The 20,049-nt window shown below is 36.4% G+C and overlaps 1 protein-coding gene across 5 annotated transcripts in view; it reads right to left on the reverse strand.

The window, feature by feature from the left end:
- The window catches only part of TTN (titin), a 274,456-nt gene that overhangs the window by 125,728 nt on the left and 128,679 nt on the right, over window positions 1-20,049 (reverse strand). For 2 of the 5 annotated variants that reach the window (XM_044242429.1, XM_044242428.1), the window contains 22 exons: window positions 19,351-19,425; window positions 18,494-18,568; window positions 17,755-17,847; window positions 17,113-17,190; window positions 15,959-16,027; window positions 15,543-15,626; window positions 15,125-15,418; window positions 14,184-14,264; window positions 13,324-13,401; window positions 5,830-5,916; window positions 5,634-5,717; window positions 5,467-5,550; window positions 4,153-4,236; window positions 3,371-3,454; window positions 3,204-3,287; window positions 2,989-3,072; window positions 2,779-2,862; window positions 2,566-2,649; window positions 2,358-2,435; window positions 1,869-1,952; window positions 1,329-1,415; window positions 994-1,071 (listed from right to left, as the gene is read on the reverse strand). The exons of the other annotated variants lie outside the window; for them this stretch is intronic. In XM_044242429.1, coding sequence (XP_044098364.1) covers window positions 994-1,071; window positions 1,329-1,415; window positions 1,869-1,952; window positions 2,358-2,435; window positions 2,566-2,649; window positions 2,779-2,862; window positions 2,989-3,072; window positions 3,204-3,287; window positions 3,371-3,454; window positions 4,153-4,236; window positions 5,467-5,550; window positions 5,634-5,717; window positions 5,830-5,916; window positions 13,324-13,401; window positions 14,184-14,264; window positions 15,125-15,418; window positions 15,543-15,626; window positions 15,959-16,027; window positions 17,113-17,190; window positions 17,755-17,847; window positions 18,494-18,568; window positions 19,351-19,425 — 2,013 coding nt within the window. The remainder of the gene's footprint in view (window positions 1-993; window positions 1,072-1,328; window positions 1,416-1,868; window positions 1,953-2,357; window positions 2,436-2,565; window positions 2,650-2,778; window positions 2,863-2,988; window positions 3,073-3,203; window positions 3,288-3,370; window positions 3,455-4,152; window positions 4,237-5,466; window positions 5,551-5,633; window positions 5,718-5,829; window positions 5,917-13,323; window positions 13,402-14,183; window positions 14,265-15,124; window positions 15,419-15,542; window positions 15,627-15,958; window positions 16,028-17,112; window positions 17,191-17,754; window positions 17,848-18,493; window positions 18,569-19,350; window positions 19,426-20,049) is intronic. 5 annotated transcript variants of the gene reach the window in all.

Genomic DNA, 20,049 nt, shown 5'->3' on the forward strand with positions numbered 1-20,049 from the left:
TTATTTCTTTCATACAGCTTTCCCTGATGCCTCTGCCTGAACTTATCTTCCCTTGCCTGTGTTTCTGTAGCCCTTATACTCCTGTAGGTGTGATCACTTCCTGTCTATTAGAGCTATGCTGTGCTTTCTTCTCACCAGCTTTAAGTTGCTTGAAGACAGGACCAAATCTTATTTTTTCTAGCATGCTGTTTTGTTAATGGTAGGACATTTACCAAAATATGTTGAATTGAGCTGTTTACCCCTCGAATCGGAGGAGGTCCTCTGCTACCACATGGAACCATGTCATAGCACACCTGAATCTCATTTATTTGTTTCCTCCTGCTTATCTGTCTTGTTTTTTCTCTTTGCCCTCATCATTTCCCCTTTTCATCTGTGAAATGTGGTTTTGCATAAGAACCATTATTAAAATCAAAGAAATCTATATTTTTCCTTCACGGTAGATACCTTTTTCTGGCTGGACTTCTCGTTTTCTGGTAATGGGCACAGTTTCCTTCTTTACTGGAACAAGTTTCTTGGGTACCTCAGGCACTTGGAAGATATTAGTTGTATTTTAAAAAGAGTATTTAGAAAGATTTTAAATGTTAAGAATTAAGAATCTATAGTTAAAGGAGCAGTATTAAAATTATTGGAACTAAATAAGGACATTTTGTCCCTAGTTACGCACCAACAAGGACAGATAACAGGTTACTTTAAAAAAGCAATGATACTAATGATATCAATGATGACAGGAATACCTTGAGTTTCTGGCATTTCTGGCTTCTTGACTGTTGGGACTTTCTTCACTGGGACAACTTTCTTTGCCATCTCAGGTACTTTAAAGATATTAGTAGCATTTAATAATATAAATTTGCAAGATGCAATATGTACACATTAATTTGAAACAACATTTAGAAAACAGTTACGCACATAATACAACACAAAATAGTAAGGACTGTTGAATTTTAGACAGCACACAAAAATGAAGCAAATACTGATGTATTTTACTGTGAGTACCTTTAGGAGGTGGAGCTTCTGGTTTCTTGATAACGGGAACTTTCTTCTCTGGAGCAATCTTCTTGGGTTCTTCAGGTACTTTAAAGATATGAATTTCAAATGATTATAATGAAAAGCCTAACACTAGTGAATGAATAAAGATCACACCCATCCTTCGGTAGGCACACTGTAAAATCCTATAGCTTTGTGTGTACAAATGACTTCTGTTCTTTCCAATGAAGTCGAATTTCAAGAAAGAAGAGAGAAGACCCACATTTTACCTTAAAGAAGGTATATAATAGATATAAAAATCAAACCATGTATTTTCCTATACAGTATAGGACCCTGCCTTGTACCTGCTGGGGGTGGGGCTTCTGGCTCCTCTTCCACAACAGGAACTGGCTCTTCCTCTTCAGGAACAATTTCCTCAGGTTCTTCATATACTTTAAAGATAAAGTTAATTGTAATTCCATGTATGGGACGGTATTCTAAAATGCACAAAACACTGAACATAAAAACTAGTAACCTTGATTTCATCCCTTGTTTTAATTAATAACTTTTCTTAGTTTTGTGAAGATGAAACCTATCTTATTTGCACTGACTTTGGTTTCTATTGATCTGAATGCTTGGAAAGCCCTTTTGGAGTTTAATGTCATTTATAGTCACTGGCTCTGTCCTACTTTCTGTGCGCATTTGAGATACTTTAATACAGCTTATGATGCCCTATAGAGAGATCACTGATTGAAAACTCAAATCAGAGCTAATTAAGAATGATTAAGACAAATAATTAAAGGACAGAAAATGACCAAGAGATACCAAATAATAAAAAAAGAAGAACAAGGCTTCAATTAGCAACTGTCTTTGAGTGGCAAGCTCATTAGTAGTCTAACATGTACCTTCTGGAGGAGGAGACTCTACTTTCCGGGGAACAGGAATGGCTGGTTCCTCTTCTACGACAGGTTTCTTTGGCACCTCTGGCACTTTAAAGATATTAGTTAGCTTACTTCTGGGTAGTTGAGAAGTACATGAAATTTATACCATCTCTAGTTCACATCTAGGTCAAATAACTCAGAGACAAATGCAAGAACAATATTCCCAAGGCCAATATCTGTTCTGAGATCCACATAGCAATGAGGAAATGTGACCTATTCAGACTAACAAAACCACATTAACAAACTCTTTAATGCACATAAGAGATGCATCCGTTTTTTGTCTGTTTTTAAACCAGTGATGTTATTTAAAAACACTTAAACCTTAAAAATCCAGAATGGCATGTTTGTAATTGTGAATGTAAGAAGTTTGACAAACAACAGGGTTTCCTGTAATAAGTAACTTTTGAAGTCAGAGTGAGTGTTTTCCTGCAGAATCTCATTAGTGACATGTACCTTTAGGTGGTGGGACTTCCGGCTTCTTGGGAACAGTTACTTTCTTTTCAGGAACAGCGGCTTTTGGAACTTCAGGCACTTTAAAGGCATTAATATTTTAACATTATGAAGAGTTTCTAGTAAACATTCATCACATTTGCACAGCACAAACTACTTCCAAAGAATTGGAGGTTTTACCCTCCATCATATGGTAGACAGCTGTATGTACCTTTAGGAGGTGGGACTTCCGGTTTTTTGGGCACCACTGGAGGCACCTTCTTTTCAGGGACAACTTCCTTGGGTACCTCAGGCACTTTAAAAGATATTAGTTATTTTTAGCTCATAGTTTTAACCACATGAAAAACATTAGGTATAGATATAGCAGTGGAAACCAACACCCGAAAGGCTTTTTCTGAAGGAGGTTAGTGGCAGTGAGAAATACCTTTCGCTGGTGGTGGTTCAGGTTTTTTGGCAACGACAGCGGGTGGTTTCTTTTCTGGGACGGGTTTCTTGGGTGGCACGGTCACTAAAGATATTAGAATTTATTTCAGAATCAGCAAAGATGAACAAGAAATAAGACAAAAGCTCGAAGGATTTTCAGGGCAAGAGGGGTAGAAAGTTGGCTAAGGCAACCTAGCAGCTGGCCAAGTACCTTTCGGAGGAGCAGCCGGCTCTGGCTCTTCCACAGCTTCCTCGGGAGGCTCTTCCCAGGCAATTTCCTCAGGCTCCTCATGCACTTGAAAGATACAAGCTCATTTTAATGCTAGAGTTGACTCACGCATAGGAAATAGGTTACAAACAGATTTTCACAACACTAAGAGAGTTTTTTCTTTTCAAATATAATAGTTTTGATAGTGTCATTATTACCTGCAGGGGGAGGACTCTCTGGTTTGGGAGGAAGAGCCTCAGGCACCTTCTTTTCTGGAACAGCTGCCTTGGGCACTTCGGGCACTTGAAAGATATTAGTATTTTCATGATTAGACAGGGTAGAGACAAATGGGTGGTATCAAACCCAGTGGCATGGGGATGACTACCTTTGGCTGGTGGGACTTCAGGCTTTTTGGGAGGCATCACAGGCACCTTCTTTTCAGGGACCACTTCTCTGGGAGCCTCAGGCACTTAAAAGATATTAGTAAAATTACACTTAGGAACTGTGAAGATCACTGGAATGAGATATTTTCAAGAGCAGAAGAATTATGTCTCTTTAAGCCTAAGGTTGGTGACAAGTACCTTTAACAGGTGGTGGGACTTCTGGCTTTTTAGGAGGTGTCACAGATACTTTCTTTTCAGGGACCACTTCTTTGGGAGCTTCAGGCACTTAAAAGATATTAGTAAAAGTACACTTAGGGATTTTGAAGACGACTGGAACAAGATATTTTTGAGAGAAGAGTTACATCTTTTTAAGTCTAAGGTGAGTGACAAATATCTTTAACAGGTGGGTCTTCTGGCTTTTTAGGAGGCACCACAGACACTTTCTTATCAGGGACCACTTCTCTGGGAGCCTCAGGCACTTAAAAGATATTAGTAAAATTATACTTGGGGTTATGAAGACGACCAGAACAAGATATTTTTGAGAGCAGAAGAGTTACGTCTTTTTAAGCCTAAAGTCACTGACAAATACCTGTAACAGGTGGGACTTCTGGCTTTTTAGGAAGTGCCACAGACACTTTCTTTTCAGAGACCACTTCTTTGGGAGCCTCAGGCACTTAAAAGATATTAGTAAAATTATAATTAGGTGTTATGAGACCGCTGGAAAAAAACATTTTCAAGAGTAGAGGGGCTGTATCTTCTTAGGTCTCAGGTGAGTGACAAGTACCTGTAACAGGTTCAACTTCAGGTTTTTTAGGAGGCAACACTGGTACTTTCTTTTCAGGGACAATTTCTTCAGGAACTTCAGGCACTTAAAAGATATTAGTAGTTTTATATTTAGATTAATGAGGTCAATGGGCTAAACATATTTCCAAGAGCAGAAGAGATACTTCTTCTTTAGATAAGGACATGAGTGAATAATACCTGAAACTGGTTGGGCTTCTGGTTTTTTGGCTGGTGCCCTAGGAAATTTCGCTTCTGGGACAACTTCTTGAGCAACTTCAGGCACTTAAAAGATATTAGTAGTTTTAGAGTTAAGTTAATGAAGAGCAAGGGGCCGAAATTATTCTGGAGGAACGAAGAGATATTTCTTCAAAACAAGATCAAGGTTAACATGTACCTGTGACAGGTGGGGCATCTGGTTTTTTGGGTGGTGCCTTGGGAATTATCTTCTCTGGGACAACTTCTTGAGTAACTTCAGGCACTTGAAAGATATTAGTAGTTTTAAAGTTAAGTTAATGAAGAGCAAAGGGCCAATATTATTCTGGAGGAACAAAGAGATATTTCTTCAAAACAAGATCAAAGCTAACATGTACCTGTGACAGGTGGGGCATCTGGTTTTTTGGGTGGTGCCTTGGGAGTTATCTTCTCTGGGACAACTTCTTGAACAACTTCAGGCACTTGAAAGATATTAGTATTTTTAGAAGTTATGAATAGTGAAGGCATATATTACAATGATTGGGAAAAGCACAAGACAGTACTTTTCCTTAACGGGGGTATGAATAAATACCTTTAGCAGGTGGTGCTTCTGGTTTTGGGGGCACAACCACAGACATTTTTTTCTCGGGGACAACTTCTTTAGGAGCTTCAGGAACTTTGAAGATATTAGTATCTTTTAGTTAGAGATTATAACAGGGCAATATTGCCAACACATTTACCCAAGCAAATACAATTTATGAGACAGGTGGACAGTTCCATACACACTCTTCCCAGCCCCCTGAAACAGGCGACCAACAACTTAAAAGAATAAATACCTTTAGCAGGTGGAGCTTCTGGCTTTTTAGGAGGAGCCACAGGTACTTTCTTCTCAGGAATGACTTTCTTTGGCGGTACCTCAGGCACTTCAAAGACATTGGTAATTTGTGTTTAGAAAAGGTTAAAACATTCCTCACTGTATCATGTCATTATACACTAAGATATTCTGGTTAACTTCTGACTTTCTTTTCTTTAGAATCATATCACCTTTATGTTGTCATATTTGTATACATAATTTTCTAGCTAAAATAAGTTTTCTTCCTACTATATATGGCTCTGACCTTACCTGCAGGAGGAGGACTCTCTGGTTTGGGAGGAAGAGCCTCAGGCACCTTCTTTTCTGGAACAGCTGCCTTGGGCACTTCGGGCACTTGAAAGATATTAGTATTTTCATGATTAGACAGGGTAGAGACAAATGGGTGGTATCAAACCCAGTGGCATGGGGATGACTACCTTTGGCTGGTGGGACTTCAGGCTTTTTGGGAGGCATCACAGGCACCTTCTTTTCAGGGACCACTTCTCTGGGAGCCTCAGGCACTTAAAAGATATTAGTAAAATTACACTTAGGAACTGTGAAGATCACTGGAATGAGATATTTTCAAGAGCAGAAGAATTATGTCTCTTTAAGCCTAAGGTTGGTGACAAGTACCTTTAACAGGTGGTGGGACTTCTGGCTTTTTAGGAGGTGTCACAGATACTTTCTTTTCAGGGACCACTTCTTTGGGAGCTTCAGGCACTTAAAAGATATTAGTAAAAGTACACTTAGGGGTTATGAAGATGACTGGAACCAAACATTTTCAAGAGCAGGAGAAGTATGTCTTTTAAGCCAGGCATTGGTAACAAATACCTGTAACAGGTGGGACTTCTGGCTTTTGGGGAGGTGCCACAGACACTTTCTTATCAGGGACCACTTCTCTGGGAGCCTCAGGCACTTAAAAGATATTAGTAAGATTATATTTAGGAACTATGAAGACAACTGGAACAAAACATTTTCAAGAGCAGAAGAGATATGTCTTTTTAAACCTAAGGTGAGTAACAAATACCTTTAACAAGTGGGACTTCTGGCTTTTTAGGAGGCGCCACAGACACTTTCTTATCAGGGACCACTTCTCTGGGAGCCTCAGGCACTTAAAAGATATTAGTAAAAGTACACTTAGGGGTTATGAAGACGACCGGAACAAGATATTTTTGAGAGCAGAAGAGTTACGTCTTTTTAAGTCTAAGGTGAGTGACAAATACCTGTAACGGGTAGGACTTCTGGCTTTTTAGGAGGCGCCACAGACACTTTCTTTTCAGGGACCACTTCTTTGGGAGGTTCAGGCACTTAAAAGATATTAGTAAAAGTACACTTAGGGGTTATGAAGACGACTGGAACGAAATATTTTCAAGAGCAGGAGAATTACATCTTTTTAAGCCAGGTATTGGTAACAAATACCTGTAACAAGTGGGACTTCTGGCTTTTTAGGAGGCGCCACAGACACTTTCTTTTCAGGGACCACTTCTTTGGGAGCCTCGGGCACTTAAAAGATATTAGTAAAAGTACACTTAGGGGTTATGCTGCTGGAACAAAACATTTTCAAGAGTAGAAGGGCTGTATCTTCTTAGATCTGAGGTGAGTGACAAGTACCTGTAACAGGTGCAACTTCAGGTTTTTTAGGAGGCACCACTGGTACTTTCTTTTCAGGGACAATTTCTTGAGGAACTTCAGGCACTTAAAAGATATTAGTAAAATTACATTTAAAAATGATGAGACCACTAGAGCAAAATATTTTCAAGAGCAAAAGAGTTCAATCTTTTTTAAATCTAAGGCTGGTGACAAATACCTGTCACAAGCGGGACTTCAGGCTTTTTAGAAGGCACCATAGGCACTTTCTTCTCAGGGACAACCTCTTTGGGAGCCTGGGGTACTTTGAAGATATTAGTAAATTTACATTTGAGTCACAAGGATCCACATAGACAAGAACTTCATTTATATAACAGAAGAGCTTTCAAACCTAGCCTGGTGGTTCTTGCTAAGACCCTCCCTACCCACCTTAAATAAAGGGTGGTTTAGAATGTACCTTTGGTTATGCTGAGTGAAATAAGTCAAGCAGAGAGAATCAATTATCATATGGTTTCCCTTATTTGTGGAGCATAAGGAATAACACAGAGGACATTGGGAGCTGGAGAGAAGGGAGTTAGGGGAAATTGAAGGGGGAGAGGAACCATGAGAGACTGTGGACTCTGAGAAACAAACTAAGGGTCTTGGAGAGGAGGGAGGTGGAGGGTTGGGTGAGCCTGGTGGTGGGTATTATGAAAGGCACGTATTGCAAGGAGCACTGGATGTGGTGCATAAACAATGAATTCTGAACACTGAAAAGAAATAAAAAAAGAAAAAGAATGTACCTTTGACAGGTATGACCTCAGGCTTTGGGGGAGGATGCACTTTCCTTTCTGGGACAACTTCTCTGGGTGCCTCTGGCACTTTAAAGATATTAATATTTTTACATTTAGGGGTTAGAAGAATCTGTACAGACAAGAAACATATTCATACAGAGGAAGACATTTCCCCAAATTTCTAAGCTCCCAGCAACATATACCTTCATCACGAGGAAGTTCAGGCTTTTTGTGAGGAATCACATATGTTTTCTTTTCAGGGACAATTTCTTGGGGAGCTTCCAGCACTTTAAGAAATTAGTATTTTAACATTTAGTGTTATGAAGAGCACTAGGAACAGCAAAATATTTTCAAGACTACAAGAGCTATTTCTTCTTTAGCTTGAGGGCATGGTCACTTGTACCTTCAACTGAAGGAGGTTCTCTTTTTTTGAAAGGAGCTCTCTTTGCAGGAACAACTTCTTGAGGAGCTTCAGGCACTTTAAAGATATTAGTATTTCACATTTAAGATATAAAAGGATTAGTGAAAACAGTAAACCCAATAAGTGGGCAAGTGTAGTTTTCTAGAGGTCTCTTCTCTGCCTGTCTCTTCTCCCCTTGCTCCACCCATCAAATAAGTCTTGGGGGCTCGTGGGACCCTCAGGAAGAGGGGCTGCCCACCCTTCACTGGCGCTTGGTTTAGTTCCTGTGACATTGTGGACCTTCCTTACTAAGCATTTATTGAATGAATACTTTTATTAGAGGGGGTTTCTGTTCAAATAGGAACACCCACAAGTATTTTCTCAAGAGGGAATTTCTTGTGCAGCTTCAGATGTTTGGAAGATATTAGTACATTTACATTTAGGTGTTACGAAGAACACTCGAAAAGCATAGTTGTAAGAGCAGAGGACAGATCATTTCTCCAGTATCCGTTCACAGGTATCACACACCTTTTATAGGCAGAGGTTCTGGCTCCTTAGGAAAATCCTCAGATAGTTGCATTTCGGAAGCAACTTCTTTCATAGTTTCTGGGACTTTGAAGATATTAGTATCAAGCTTAGAGGTTAAGGCATCAGTGAAGATGTTAGTTACATTAACTACACCAAAGTGGCATTTCTGGCTCCAACGGTGCTTCTGTTAAAAACTGGATGATGTATAAAGCTTTGAAGAAAGGAATCAAATCCTAATTGTCTTTGTTTATTATTCCTCAGCTCCCTAGCCCCACACACATAATTGGCATTTATTAACGGAATGTAGGTGGGAATGATAGAATGATGGATACCTTTACTAGAAGGTGTTTCAATTTCAGGGGGAGCAGCCATGGGTGTTTTCCTTACAGGGACAGCTTCCTGTCCTTTAAAGATATTAATACTTTGTTCTTCAGAGTTTAGAAGACTTTTATTCCTAACTCCACCTACAGGAATGCCCCAGACGGGGAGACATTCCTGTTCCCTGTGTCTGATTCTTCAGTGATAGGATGGGTACTTGATTATCAGGAGCTCTTTTCTTGGTCACCTCAGGTACTATCGATATTAGTAATTTTATTTTTTAGAATGGTGGTTGTATAGAAAATGAGATCATGGAAAATTAGCTTCAAGTGAAAATAAATGATCTTGTATAATTAATGATGTACTTTTAGCTATTTAATTTGAGGAGAATCTAAGAGCTTCTTTCTTGTCTGGATAGGCTTCATTTTACCCTTACCTTGGGTAAGTATTTGTTTTTCAAGTATAGGAGAGAGGAGAATGACCCCAGAGATCCTAGACTGAAAAAATCATGTCGAAGTGTTCAGATATTCTTTAAATTACAGAATATCCTGGATATCATAAAGAAATTGTTAAGCTGGATGTTTTAAAACTTTCTCATCTTTTGATTTACCTAAAAACATTCAAAATGGAAAAATGCAGGACTCTAAAAAACCAAAGATAATGAGAGGAACTAAGTGTTCCATGCAGAATTCCAATGTTAACTAGTTTTAACTAGCTTAATTCTGGAAGGTTCTCAGGTGGAGACCGTATGACCAAAAGAACTGCTCAAAGTTGAATTTAATATTTTATTATCTTTAAGTCATGGTTTTCTGAGAATATTTCTATACTTACTTCTTATGGGGAAAGAATTTTTTCACATTCATGTGTTTGTGTTTAGTAGTGATTTTATTTTTATAGAAAGGCAATTCCAAGAAGCAGTTATAGTTTCTCCTGAAATTTCAACTCCACGGAGAGTTAAATTACTGATTTACAGTGTACAGCCAAGCACTTCTGTCATTTGATGGCACTGAGTTCTGCTTTAAAGGGGGGAGTGCTAAACCAGTTCAGCCTAGTTTCAGGGATATAAATGTTTTAAGTGGTCTTGTATAGCTTTTTTTTTTTTTCCCCCTAGTCTGATTTTTTTTTTTTCCTTTTTTTGGAACAGTAATTGCTATTTCCTATTGAAGAATCCATCTGGGTCACATCTACACATTGTATGTCTTCATATATTTCCTGGAGACATCATAGTTAGACTTTATAGCCCAAGAACCTTCTATTTAGATATGTTAAAGATTTTTCCTCCTTCTATTTTCTCTTGAATAGCTCATGGAAATATGTATATGCCCTTGAGCTTCTGCTTTGGGGGACCCACTTCTCTGCAATGATATTCCTTCGTAGCATCTGGGGCTCTCAAGATATTAGTATATTTACAGGTGTTAAGTACAACTACAATCATGAGATAAGAAAGTCAGCTTTCTTCTGGCTTGTACCTTTTGGTGGTGGTATTCTTTTAGCAACAGGAGCTTGCTGCTCTGGAAGACCTTCCTTGGAGACTTCCAACTCTTTAAAGATATTAGTATTTTTTAGTTGAGGAAAGGCAAAGACATGAAGACACACATATTTAAAAAGTTAGGTATGTTAACAGATATTGTAACTTTAAATTAGAAATTTAACTTTTGTTCTAATTGTTATCCTTGTACATAGTATGAATGGGACTTTTTTTTTGGTAGGGGGCAAGTCATAGAAAGTTCCTTGTCTTGGGTACATTGGGGACCCTAAAGATATTAGTATTTTAGTGTTAGGGGTTCTGAGAACCCACACAAAACACTAAACATATTTTTCAGACTGAAGAAGAAAGATTCTCTTTAAATTTTCATAACTAAGAATTATACCTTCAGTTGGAGGATGCTCTGGAATTTGGGGAACAGCCTCAGGTAACTCCACCTCTGGAAAAACTTCTCTGGTTGTATCAGGCTCTTTAAAAATATTATTAGGTTTACACTTAGAAGTTGTGAAGACAGTAAATCATAGAACACACAATTTTTGAGTCTTGAATCCAAAGTTATTCATCCAAGTTTGATGTTGTTGAAATGTACCTTTAGTTGCTGGCGTTTCTCTCTTTTTAGGAATCGTCACATATACTTTGTCCTCTGGAACAACTTTCTTGGGTGGTTCAGGCACTTAAAAGATATGAGTATAGTTATATTTATAAACAGCACAGGAGAAGATTGAGCTTTTAAAATGAGCCCTAAATAAATTTTCTTCAGACTAGATCATTGGTATTATATACCTGTTGTTATTTTGGTTTTCATCTTTGGAGGATGAGTCACAAGTACTTTTTCTTCTGTGGTGGATTCTTCAGACACTTCATAAACTTTAAAGATATTAGTATTTATACAATTAAGGGCATTTCAAGGCAATGACGAATAGTATTAAGAAAACGTGATAACATAGTACACACTCATCACCCAAATTACTAGTAGCACATAGACACAAACTAGTGACAAGAACACATCTGCTAAGAGAAAGCCTCATTCCCAGTTGTATCATATAGAACTCTCATTTATGATGACAATAAAATTGAGGAATTCACTGGCCAGGGACTATATAATTCTTGTATTTTGTCTGCAGAAAGTTACGGGCGAAATTTTCCTTTGCTCTTAGTTTTGTCCATAAAGAACAAGGTTGATTATCCTACATTTGACCTACTGGAAATTTGAATAAGTTCTTCCCTTTTCCGGGAATCTAGGTGGCTATAATTTTATACCATATCAGGTTTATGGTTGTGTAGTTTAATAACCATTTAGGGATTGGAAGCAGGAAAGAAAAAGAAAAAATAATTAAATCTTTGAAAATAAGGCAACTGAAGAAAATAAAGATTTCTCTAGCTTTTAGAAAGGAAGACAGGCTGGTGACAATAGCCTGACTTTAGCATAGAAAGGGTATTCAAAGGAGGGAGTCATCATATATATGTATTCCAACCAGTATTATAGACCCCCCCCAAAATGGGTTTAAACAGGGAATTTTTTAGATTAAAATAAATGAAAGAAAATCAGAACTACTGGTATTTTTAGATTAAAATAAATGGAAAGAGATCTTGAGTACTGACATTTTTACTATTCAGATTACTGAATAATATTCTATTCAAAACATTTTATCATTCAGATTATTTTACTCCTCAAATTATTTAATTATAATTTTATGTATAATCAAACAAAAAATGGCTTGAGAATTCTTTTGCTGTTGTAATGGCTTTATAAATATATGGTCATTAAAGCAACATTGTCAAAATGTTTCCAATGATGGCTGTAAAGAGTAAAAAAATAATAAAGGGGCATTTTGATTCTATGAAATCCAATTAAAATATTATTATGAAGTTGAAGTAAAGTTACTTCATGGCCTGAGAAAATAAATTGCTTCAAAGCAGAAGATATTTGTACAAAGAACAGTTTAACAAGACAAGACAATGACAAATTCAAAAAGGTAAGTGACCTTTATAAAATTGGGCAATGTTATAAGTACAGGACTATTTTTTTTTTTAATTGGTGAGGAGATATACTTTGTCTGAGACAAATAGCCATTTAAATTATTTAATTTTAGCCAAATATTTTTGGCACATTAGGCTTTGATAAGATATTAGTATACTTATTTTTAAAAGCTATGGAGACAAACACAAATGAAACCAAAGAGAACCACCAATTTTTCTACACTCACTGTACATCGTTGTGTCTTCAGAAAGAGATTTTTCTTCTTGAATACTTTTCTTAGGCACCTCAGGAACTTTAAAGATATTAGTATATTAACTGTTATAAATAACAAGTATACTAAAATATAAAGAAGCAAAATATAAGGATTTAACATCCAACACATTTACTTTAAACCATGAATAACTAAACAAAGAGTCATTTCATGTCATGATTAGTTTCAGTGTATACCTTTAGTTGGTGGAACTTCAGGCTTTTTAGGAACAGCTTCATGAACTCTTTCTTCTGGAACAATTTTCTTAGGTACTTCAGGTGCTTTAAAGATATTTATTTTATTTTTAAAAAGATCATAATTGGATATAAAATATCAAGAGAAAAAGGGGATCTAACAAGAAGAATGGCAAGAATTCCAAAATCATAAGCTAACTAAACACACAGTCAATGCATCTCTCTAGATTGCCCTGTTGATGAGTTCTTGATTTGTCATATTAAAAATAGTTTGTCCTTGGGGTATAACATCATTTTCTATTGTTATCTGGAATGTTTGTTTCCAAAGCTCCTTGACAATAGCTTCCGAAATAAATTATTTTTGAAAAGAAGTTGAGGGGGTCAATATCAAGAAGATCAACAAAAACAGTAACAACTTTTAGGTTGATGCCTTTGTTTCCAGAGGATCGTCACAAAAGGGAGGACTATGTTATAGAACATAAATTGAAGTTTGCATAATTAAGCTCTATTGTGGCATTGAAGGGGGAAGGATCTCCCTCTCTCTCCGCTCCATTGTAAGTGAATAAGAGGGGATTTTTTATATTAGTGGTGATTCAGCAAAGGCAGGTACCTTTAGCTGGTGGAACTTTGGGCTCTTCAGGAACACGTACTTTTTCTTCTACCACAATTTTCTTGGTCACTTCAGGTACTTTAAAGATAGTAGTAATAATTTCTTTTACTTTTAAACATTCATAAAGATTTGTAACAAGCATAATGTAATAAAAATGTAAACACAAAACATGACATGGTCATAAGAGGAAACAGAACGATCACTTTATCAAATATATTACAGTACTAAAATGAGTTGAATATTGATAACAAATATGACAACAGAAATTCAGAAGAATTTCCCATGTTAGAATTGTAAGAACTTGATAAGAAAAATTAATAAGACACCTTCTGCAGGGGCTACTTCCGCTTGTTTTGGTGAATAGTTGGTGCTTTCTCTTCAGTGATAATGTTCTTAAATAATTCAAGGACTTTAAAGATATAAGTATATATTATTTATCAGATGTTTTTCTTATTTCTATTGTAAAATTCAAGAGGTTCCCCAAAATGAACATAGCGGGGACATTAAACACATAGTCACTATGTATTTATTATTATTAGGTGATTAAAATTAAGAATTAATAGGAAAACATGGATTTATCAATAAGCATGTTAGTGAATATACAATAAAATAGTACCAAAGAAGGAAACCTAGGTGCACTATTTGATTAATAAGGATATTTGCTTTGGGTATGACAATATTGACTTTCTCTTTTGGTAGAACTTCCTTTGGCCCCTCAACCCTTTTAAAGATATTAGTTTGTTTTAGAAATTCCAAAAACACAAGACACAGAAGAAAAACATCAAGAACAGAAACATTTAATGCAATCAAGGTGCTGCTGCACATATAATAAGGTAAGTAGTTTTTCACTAATGAAATACCTTTAGCTGGTGGCTCTTTTCGAGGAACAACTTTAGTGGGTGGTTTTTTTGGAGGGATGATTTTCTCAGATATTTCAGGCCCTTCAAAGATATTGGTGTTTTGATTTAGAATAAGTTCTTGAAGTATTAGGGAGTACTTCCAATAAAGTTAGTCCAGTGTGGGCTCATAAATGCTTTCTCTACTTATATTTTTTGAATTTATATCACACTTCCAAGAGAGACAGATTTTCCTAAATTTCATCTATATGGTAGATTTACTATGAATAGTAAGCACATAAGCACACATACATATTCCTTCATATCACACACATATTAATTTGTGCAAGATCTGGAATGGTACCGAAGAGAATTTTATGTATCATACTTTATCCTAAAAAAAAACCCACAAAACAAAACTAGAAAGCAGGTAGTGTTACCAATGCTTCAGTTGCTTCCTTAATGTCATTTCTCTAATGAAAATATCATAAAATGCAGAAGCTTTCAATAAGCAATGATCAGTTTGTGAACAGCTGACTCATGTTAACAAAGCAATGGTTGTTTTGCCTGAACATGTAAATTTTCAGTGAACTGAGTAGCTTCTATTTCACTCAACTGATGACACTGGTCAGCTATTTTGGCACCTGTAACAATCACGTAACAATCATTCTTAGCTGGGTTCAAGAAAGAATCTACAAATTCATACAAGTGAGCTCCTTAGATAAGTAGGTATCAAATACCATTATCTTGTCTGCTAAAATTATATGCTGTAAGGTTAATCTCTACTCCATATTAATCTTCATATCAAATAGCTGAAGCTCATGCTTAAAGCATTCCATGAGTTTAACTTGGAAAGTCAGTGGGTTTCTAGTGTTCCAAACTGGGCATGAAATGCACTTAAAAAAAAAAAAATTGAGTTAGAGCAAGGTATAGCAATTTGTTATAGCAACAGAATTCACCTATACCTTTAGGTGGAGCTTTGGGTTTTTCGTATACTTCCACTTCTTCTGTCTCTAAAACTTCTATTACCCTATGGACCTCTTCAGCCCTGTGTACTTCTTCAACTCTAGGTCGTTCCACTTTGATGAATTCTTCTACTTCATGGAACTCTTCTTCTTCAAAATATTCTTGAACTTCATGGAACTCTTCTTCCTCAAGCACTTCCACTGGTGTTTCTACTACTTCTAATTCCGTTCTCTCTCTTACTACCTCCTCTTTGTGGAAGGCAACTGATATTTTTTCTTCAACGATGGTCCTCCCTGAAAGAGCATCTACTTTAAGAAATTTGTTTTTTCAAACACAGAGGAAATGAAGATGGAAAAAAAAAAGGCTTTCATCATGCAATAATATGTGAAGACACAGAAAAGATCTTTCCAAAAATACCTTTAGCTGGGGGAGCAGCTTCTTTTTTAGGCACAGGAACTTTCTTTTCTGCGATTTTCCTTTCTGGGACTTTCTTTTCAGGCACTTTAAAGATATAGTTTTAATATTTAGGACTATCAAGAGCAAGTTTTCATAGACCAAAGACATCTAAACAGTCAAGACACAGAGACATTAAACATAAAAACCTTTTTTTCTTTAAGTTTTAAATTTAAAAAATTTTTAAGTTTAAAAAATTTTTAAATTTTTAGAAATTTTTATTTTTTAAGTAGACTCCACACCCATTGTGGGGTTTGAACTCATGACCCTGAGATCAATAATCACATGCTCTACTGAGCAAGCCAGCCAGGTACCCCAAACATAAAAATCTTAACGAAAAACTATTAACAGGAAATTCAGGTTTAAAACAGAATAGGTACCTTTGGCTGGAGGTGGCTCTTTTTTCTGAACAGGAACAGGTATTTTTTCCTCAGGAACCTTCTTTGGCACTTTAAAGATATTAGGCATTTCAGTTAGCTAACAATACTAAATAATGAAAATAAAACAACATCTTTATAATAATTAAAGTGTAAGAAGTCATGCTACTACTGGACACCACTTTACAGACAATAAAGATATTTTCCCAATTCACTTACTTGTGCTAACTAGATAAGATGAAGGCATGTGCTGTTCTATTCTTTTTAAATAGCAAGGATTACCAATATTGGGCCTACTTCTAGTATTTTTAATTTGATGAAGATTGTTTTGAAGTGATTACCATAACAGATTACTTAAGCCTTAACAGAGGTGTCCTCTTCCACTGAGTACTATTTTATATGGGGGATGGGGGATGCCAGCTGTGATAGGGAGAGCATAGCTTATCTGTTAAGAGCACTCCTGAAGTAGTAACCTAACTAGGAAGCAAAGGCATTTTGTAATAACCTTAAATGCTTAGGCCAAATATTAGAAAGACATGAGGTTCTTTAAAATAGTTGTCATCCAAGCATTAGAACAGACTTTTTCCCCTATAATATAGTATACATAATTATAACAACATGGGAAAACTCTATATAATGGAATAAAATTCATGAATGGAATGTGGGGAGGAAGGGTCTATTGTTACGTAATATAAGCGTAGAGAGATGTACTCATTAACATTAGAAGTCTCAGCTGTTTAGAATGAGAAGCATCCAGAATAATTCATATACACACAGCCATCCAGTAACATAATCATCACTTAAGATTCCAAAACAGGTTAAAGATATGAAAGTTTGCTATGTAAATGATTCTAAGAAAGCAATCAAAGAAGAAGTTTCTGTTTTTTTTTTAAAGAACGTTAACTGGAATTTAAAGACATTATTAGGGATGCCTGGGTGGCTCAGTAGGTTAAGCCTCTGCCTTCAGCTCAAGTCTTAATCTTGGGGTCCTGGGATCCAGCTCCACATCGGCTCTCTGCTCAGCGGGGAGCCTGCTTCCCCCACCCCCTCTCTCTGCCTGCCTCTCTGCCTACTTGTGATCTCTCTCTCTCTCTGTCAAATAAAAATAAAAGAAATATTTTTTTAAAAAAGACATTATTAACTGAGATTTGCTATACCTTTAGCTGGTGGTGCCTCCACTTTCTTAGGAACAGGAGTAGGAGCTTCAGGTACTGCTTTCTTAACCACTTCAGGCACTTCAAAGATATTATATGGACATTTTGAAAAAGGACATGCAATGAACATAACAGCACCCATAGATGCAAAAAATAACACAAAACATTGGCTTATTTTTAAAAGATATTAGCAACCTAAATGATAATAATACATTTGCAGCTGTGACTCTAAAAGTGGAAGGCTATTACTTCTTAATCCTATTAGCAAATGTAGTATCAGTTATACAAAACTTGTCACAGTCTTCAGGAATGATAGGCTTAGAATTATTCTAAAAAGTAAACAACACAGAAATAGATTTCCCCCCACTTTAATACTGAATAGAAATTAAAAATTAGAAACTAGGAGAAAGTGTTACAATAGGGTCTAGCTAGGAAAATTTCTAGTGCCAATAATACAAGAATTATATTAGAGATGCAGTAGAAAAGCTGGGTGGGGTCCTTCAGGTGCCATTACTTACTGATCATTAATTTGTCATTAGTAAGATGTAAGAAAAGTATACTGAGAAATATCAGACTTTGACTTATTTTGAGAAAGATTTGGACCACGATAGATTTTGAATGTCTAACTCCTAAAAGCAGCTGTACCTCTAGGTGGCGCCACTTCCTCAACTTCTTCTATGCTAGGTGGTTCTTCAGTGATCTCTTCTTCTGGAATAGGCTCTTCTGGCTCCTCATACACTTTAAAAAGATTATTATTTTGTAAATTATAATTCTTTTAAATATTAGACTAGGAGGGTATATCTGAAAATGGAGGTTGTCTTAAATATAGGTAATTCATAGCTCAGCCTTTCTGATGCATGTACAAACTCACTAGTTCTTGAAAACAATCTACTGAGTCCTCAAATATCTTAGGACCTTCCCAGAATTTCAGAATTAGAAAAGATGTCAGAGAATTTAGTTGAAATTATTATTATTACTATTTTTAATGGAGGTGGACTTGTTGGAAGGCAAATATTCAGTTAGGTGTAGACATTAGATTTTCTGTGTCAACTACTCAGACTTAACTGGAATTTCTTGGGCAGGTTTATCCCACGATTACCAACCAAGTCATTTGATGAAAAATTCCCCATAGCAAATGGAGTTTCCTTTCAAAGACTGCCATTAAAATGAAACAAACAAACAGACAGACAAATTGGATAAATATGTAAGAAAGTCAGTTGATTTTAATTTGCCTGCCCAGTTTCTAGTAGGTAAATAATGATTTCTTTTAGAGTCTGAATATCTTTATTTTCTGAAGCGAAATGTGCATTTGCCTTCTTCCAGTATTAGACAATGATAAGACAATGATGATCTGGAAAATCTATTTTCTTAGAAAGTCATCTACCTTCAACTGGTAGAACTTCCTCTTCTTCAGGGAGAATGATTCGTCTTTCTTCTACTTTTTTAGGTACCTCAGGAACTTAAAAGATATTGATCGTTTTAGGCACTTAAAATGCAAGAACCAATGAAGAGTGCATAAAGACCAAGTTTCCCCCTTTTTCAACACAAGGGAGTAAATATCAAGACACACATGCACAAGATGAAACATGGAGATTTCACAGAATCAATTAATGAAACAAAAATAAAGAGGTTTGTGATTTAAGACTAAGAGCCCCTTAAAGAGATATTCTGCCTTTTACTGCTGGAGCCTCTAGTTTTGTGGGAAGAGCAAAGCATACTTCAGGGCCTGGCTTCTTAGTTACTTTGAGCTCTTTAAAGATGTATTAGTTGAGTGTTTTTATTTTTTAGACATAACATACATAGGGAATCAACATAAAACACATAAAGCGGAAAAACTGACATAGCACAAACATGGGTGCTTCAGAGTCACAAATGGTGAATGGCAATGACAGACCATACAAGGCAGACAAACGTTTATGTTGAACATCTGTGTGGACAGCATCGCAGTTCAACATCGGTACAACAAACACATCCTTTTTTGGGTGATATACCTTTGGCAGGAGGAGCCACTGCTTTCTTAAGACCAGGAGGAGGCACTTTCTTTTCTGGTTCAGGTTTCTTAAGCACCACAGGCACTTTAAAGATATTATTTTATTTTTTATAGTTTAAGTTGCACAAACATGGAGACATAGACATAGCAATAATACAAGTTACACTAACAAATACTGAAAGAGGACACTTTGACTCTCACAGGTGAGAGAAAGAAATGGCGGTGTCTAATTGGCTTGGGAATGGTAGTACCTTTGGCAGGAGGAGCCTCCTCTTTCTTAGGAATGACCACTTTCTTCTCTGGTACTTTCTTCTTAGCCTCAGGCACTTTAAAGACATCATTTCATGATAAGAATTTATTTTGAGGAATAAAAAAGAGAGAGCACAAGCAGTTTATACACAGAAAGATCACATGCAAGAGTTGCTCAAGATGGAGACATAGAGCATGTTGGGAGCCCAGTGTTATGACAGAAATAGGTTTTATAGAGTGAGGGTTCAGCAACCTACTTGAATATCAGAGGACAGATGCTGTCATTTCATCCATTTCAATGTCACCAGTAATTTATTAAATCATTATAAAGTATTTCTGAATCCTTGCAGTCTAATAAAGGACTGATTGATTATATTACCATATTGATTATGTGACTATTTAACCTGGTGGAGGCACTATGCTTATTATGCCATGACCTTTGGCAGAAAATACAGTTACAGATATGTAGACTTCATCCTATACTATGAACTGATCTGCATAATTCATTCAGTGATAGAGCACTTCCACATACCTTACTTTATTTTATCCTCACAATAATATCTGAGCCCACAAGGACCGCTATTAGTCTCCCCATTTTATAGGAGAAAAACCTGAGGCTCAGATTGGTTAAAAGACTTGCTCAGAATGATACATCAAAGAATAAAGCTAAGGTTAAAATCAAAACCTGCTGGGCTTCCATT

The sequence above is a fragment of the Neovison vison genome, chromosome 3 (assembly GCF_020171115.1).
Source record: "Neovison vison isolate M4711 chromosome 3, ASM_NN_V1, whole genome shotgun sequence".
NCBI lineage: Eukaryota > Metazoa > Chordata > Mammalia > Carnivora > Mustelidae > Neogale > Neogale vison.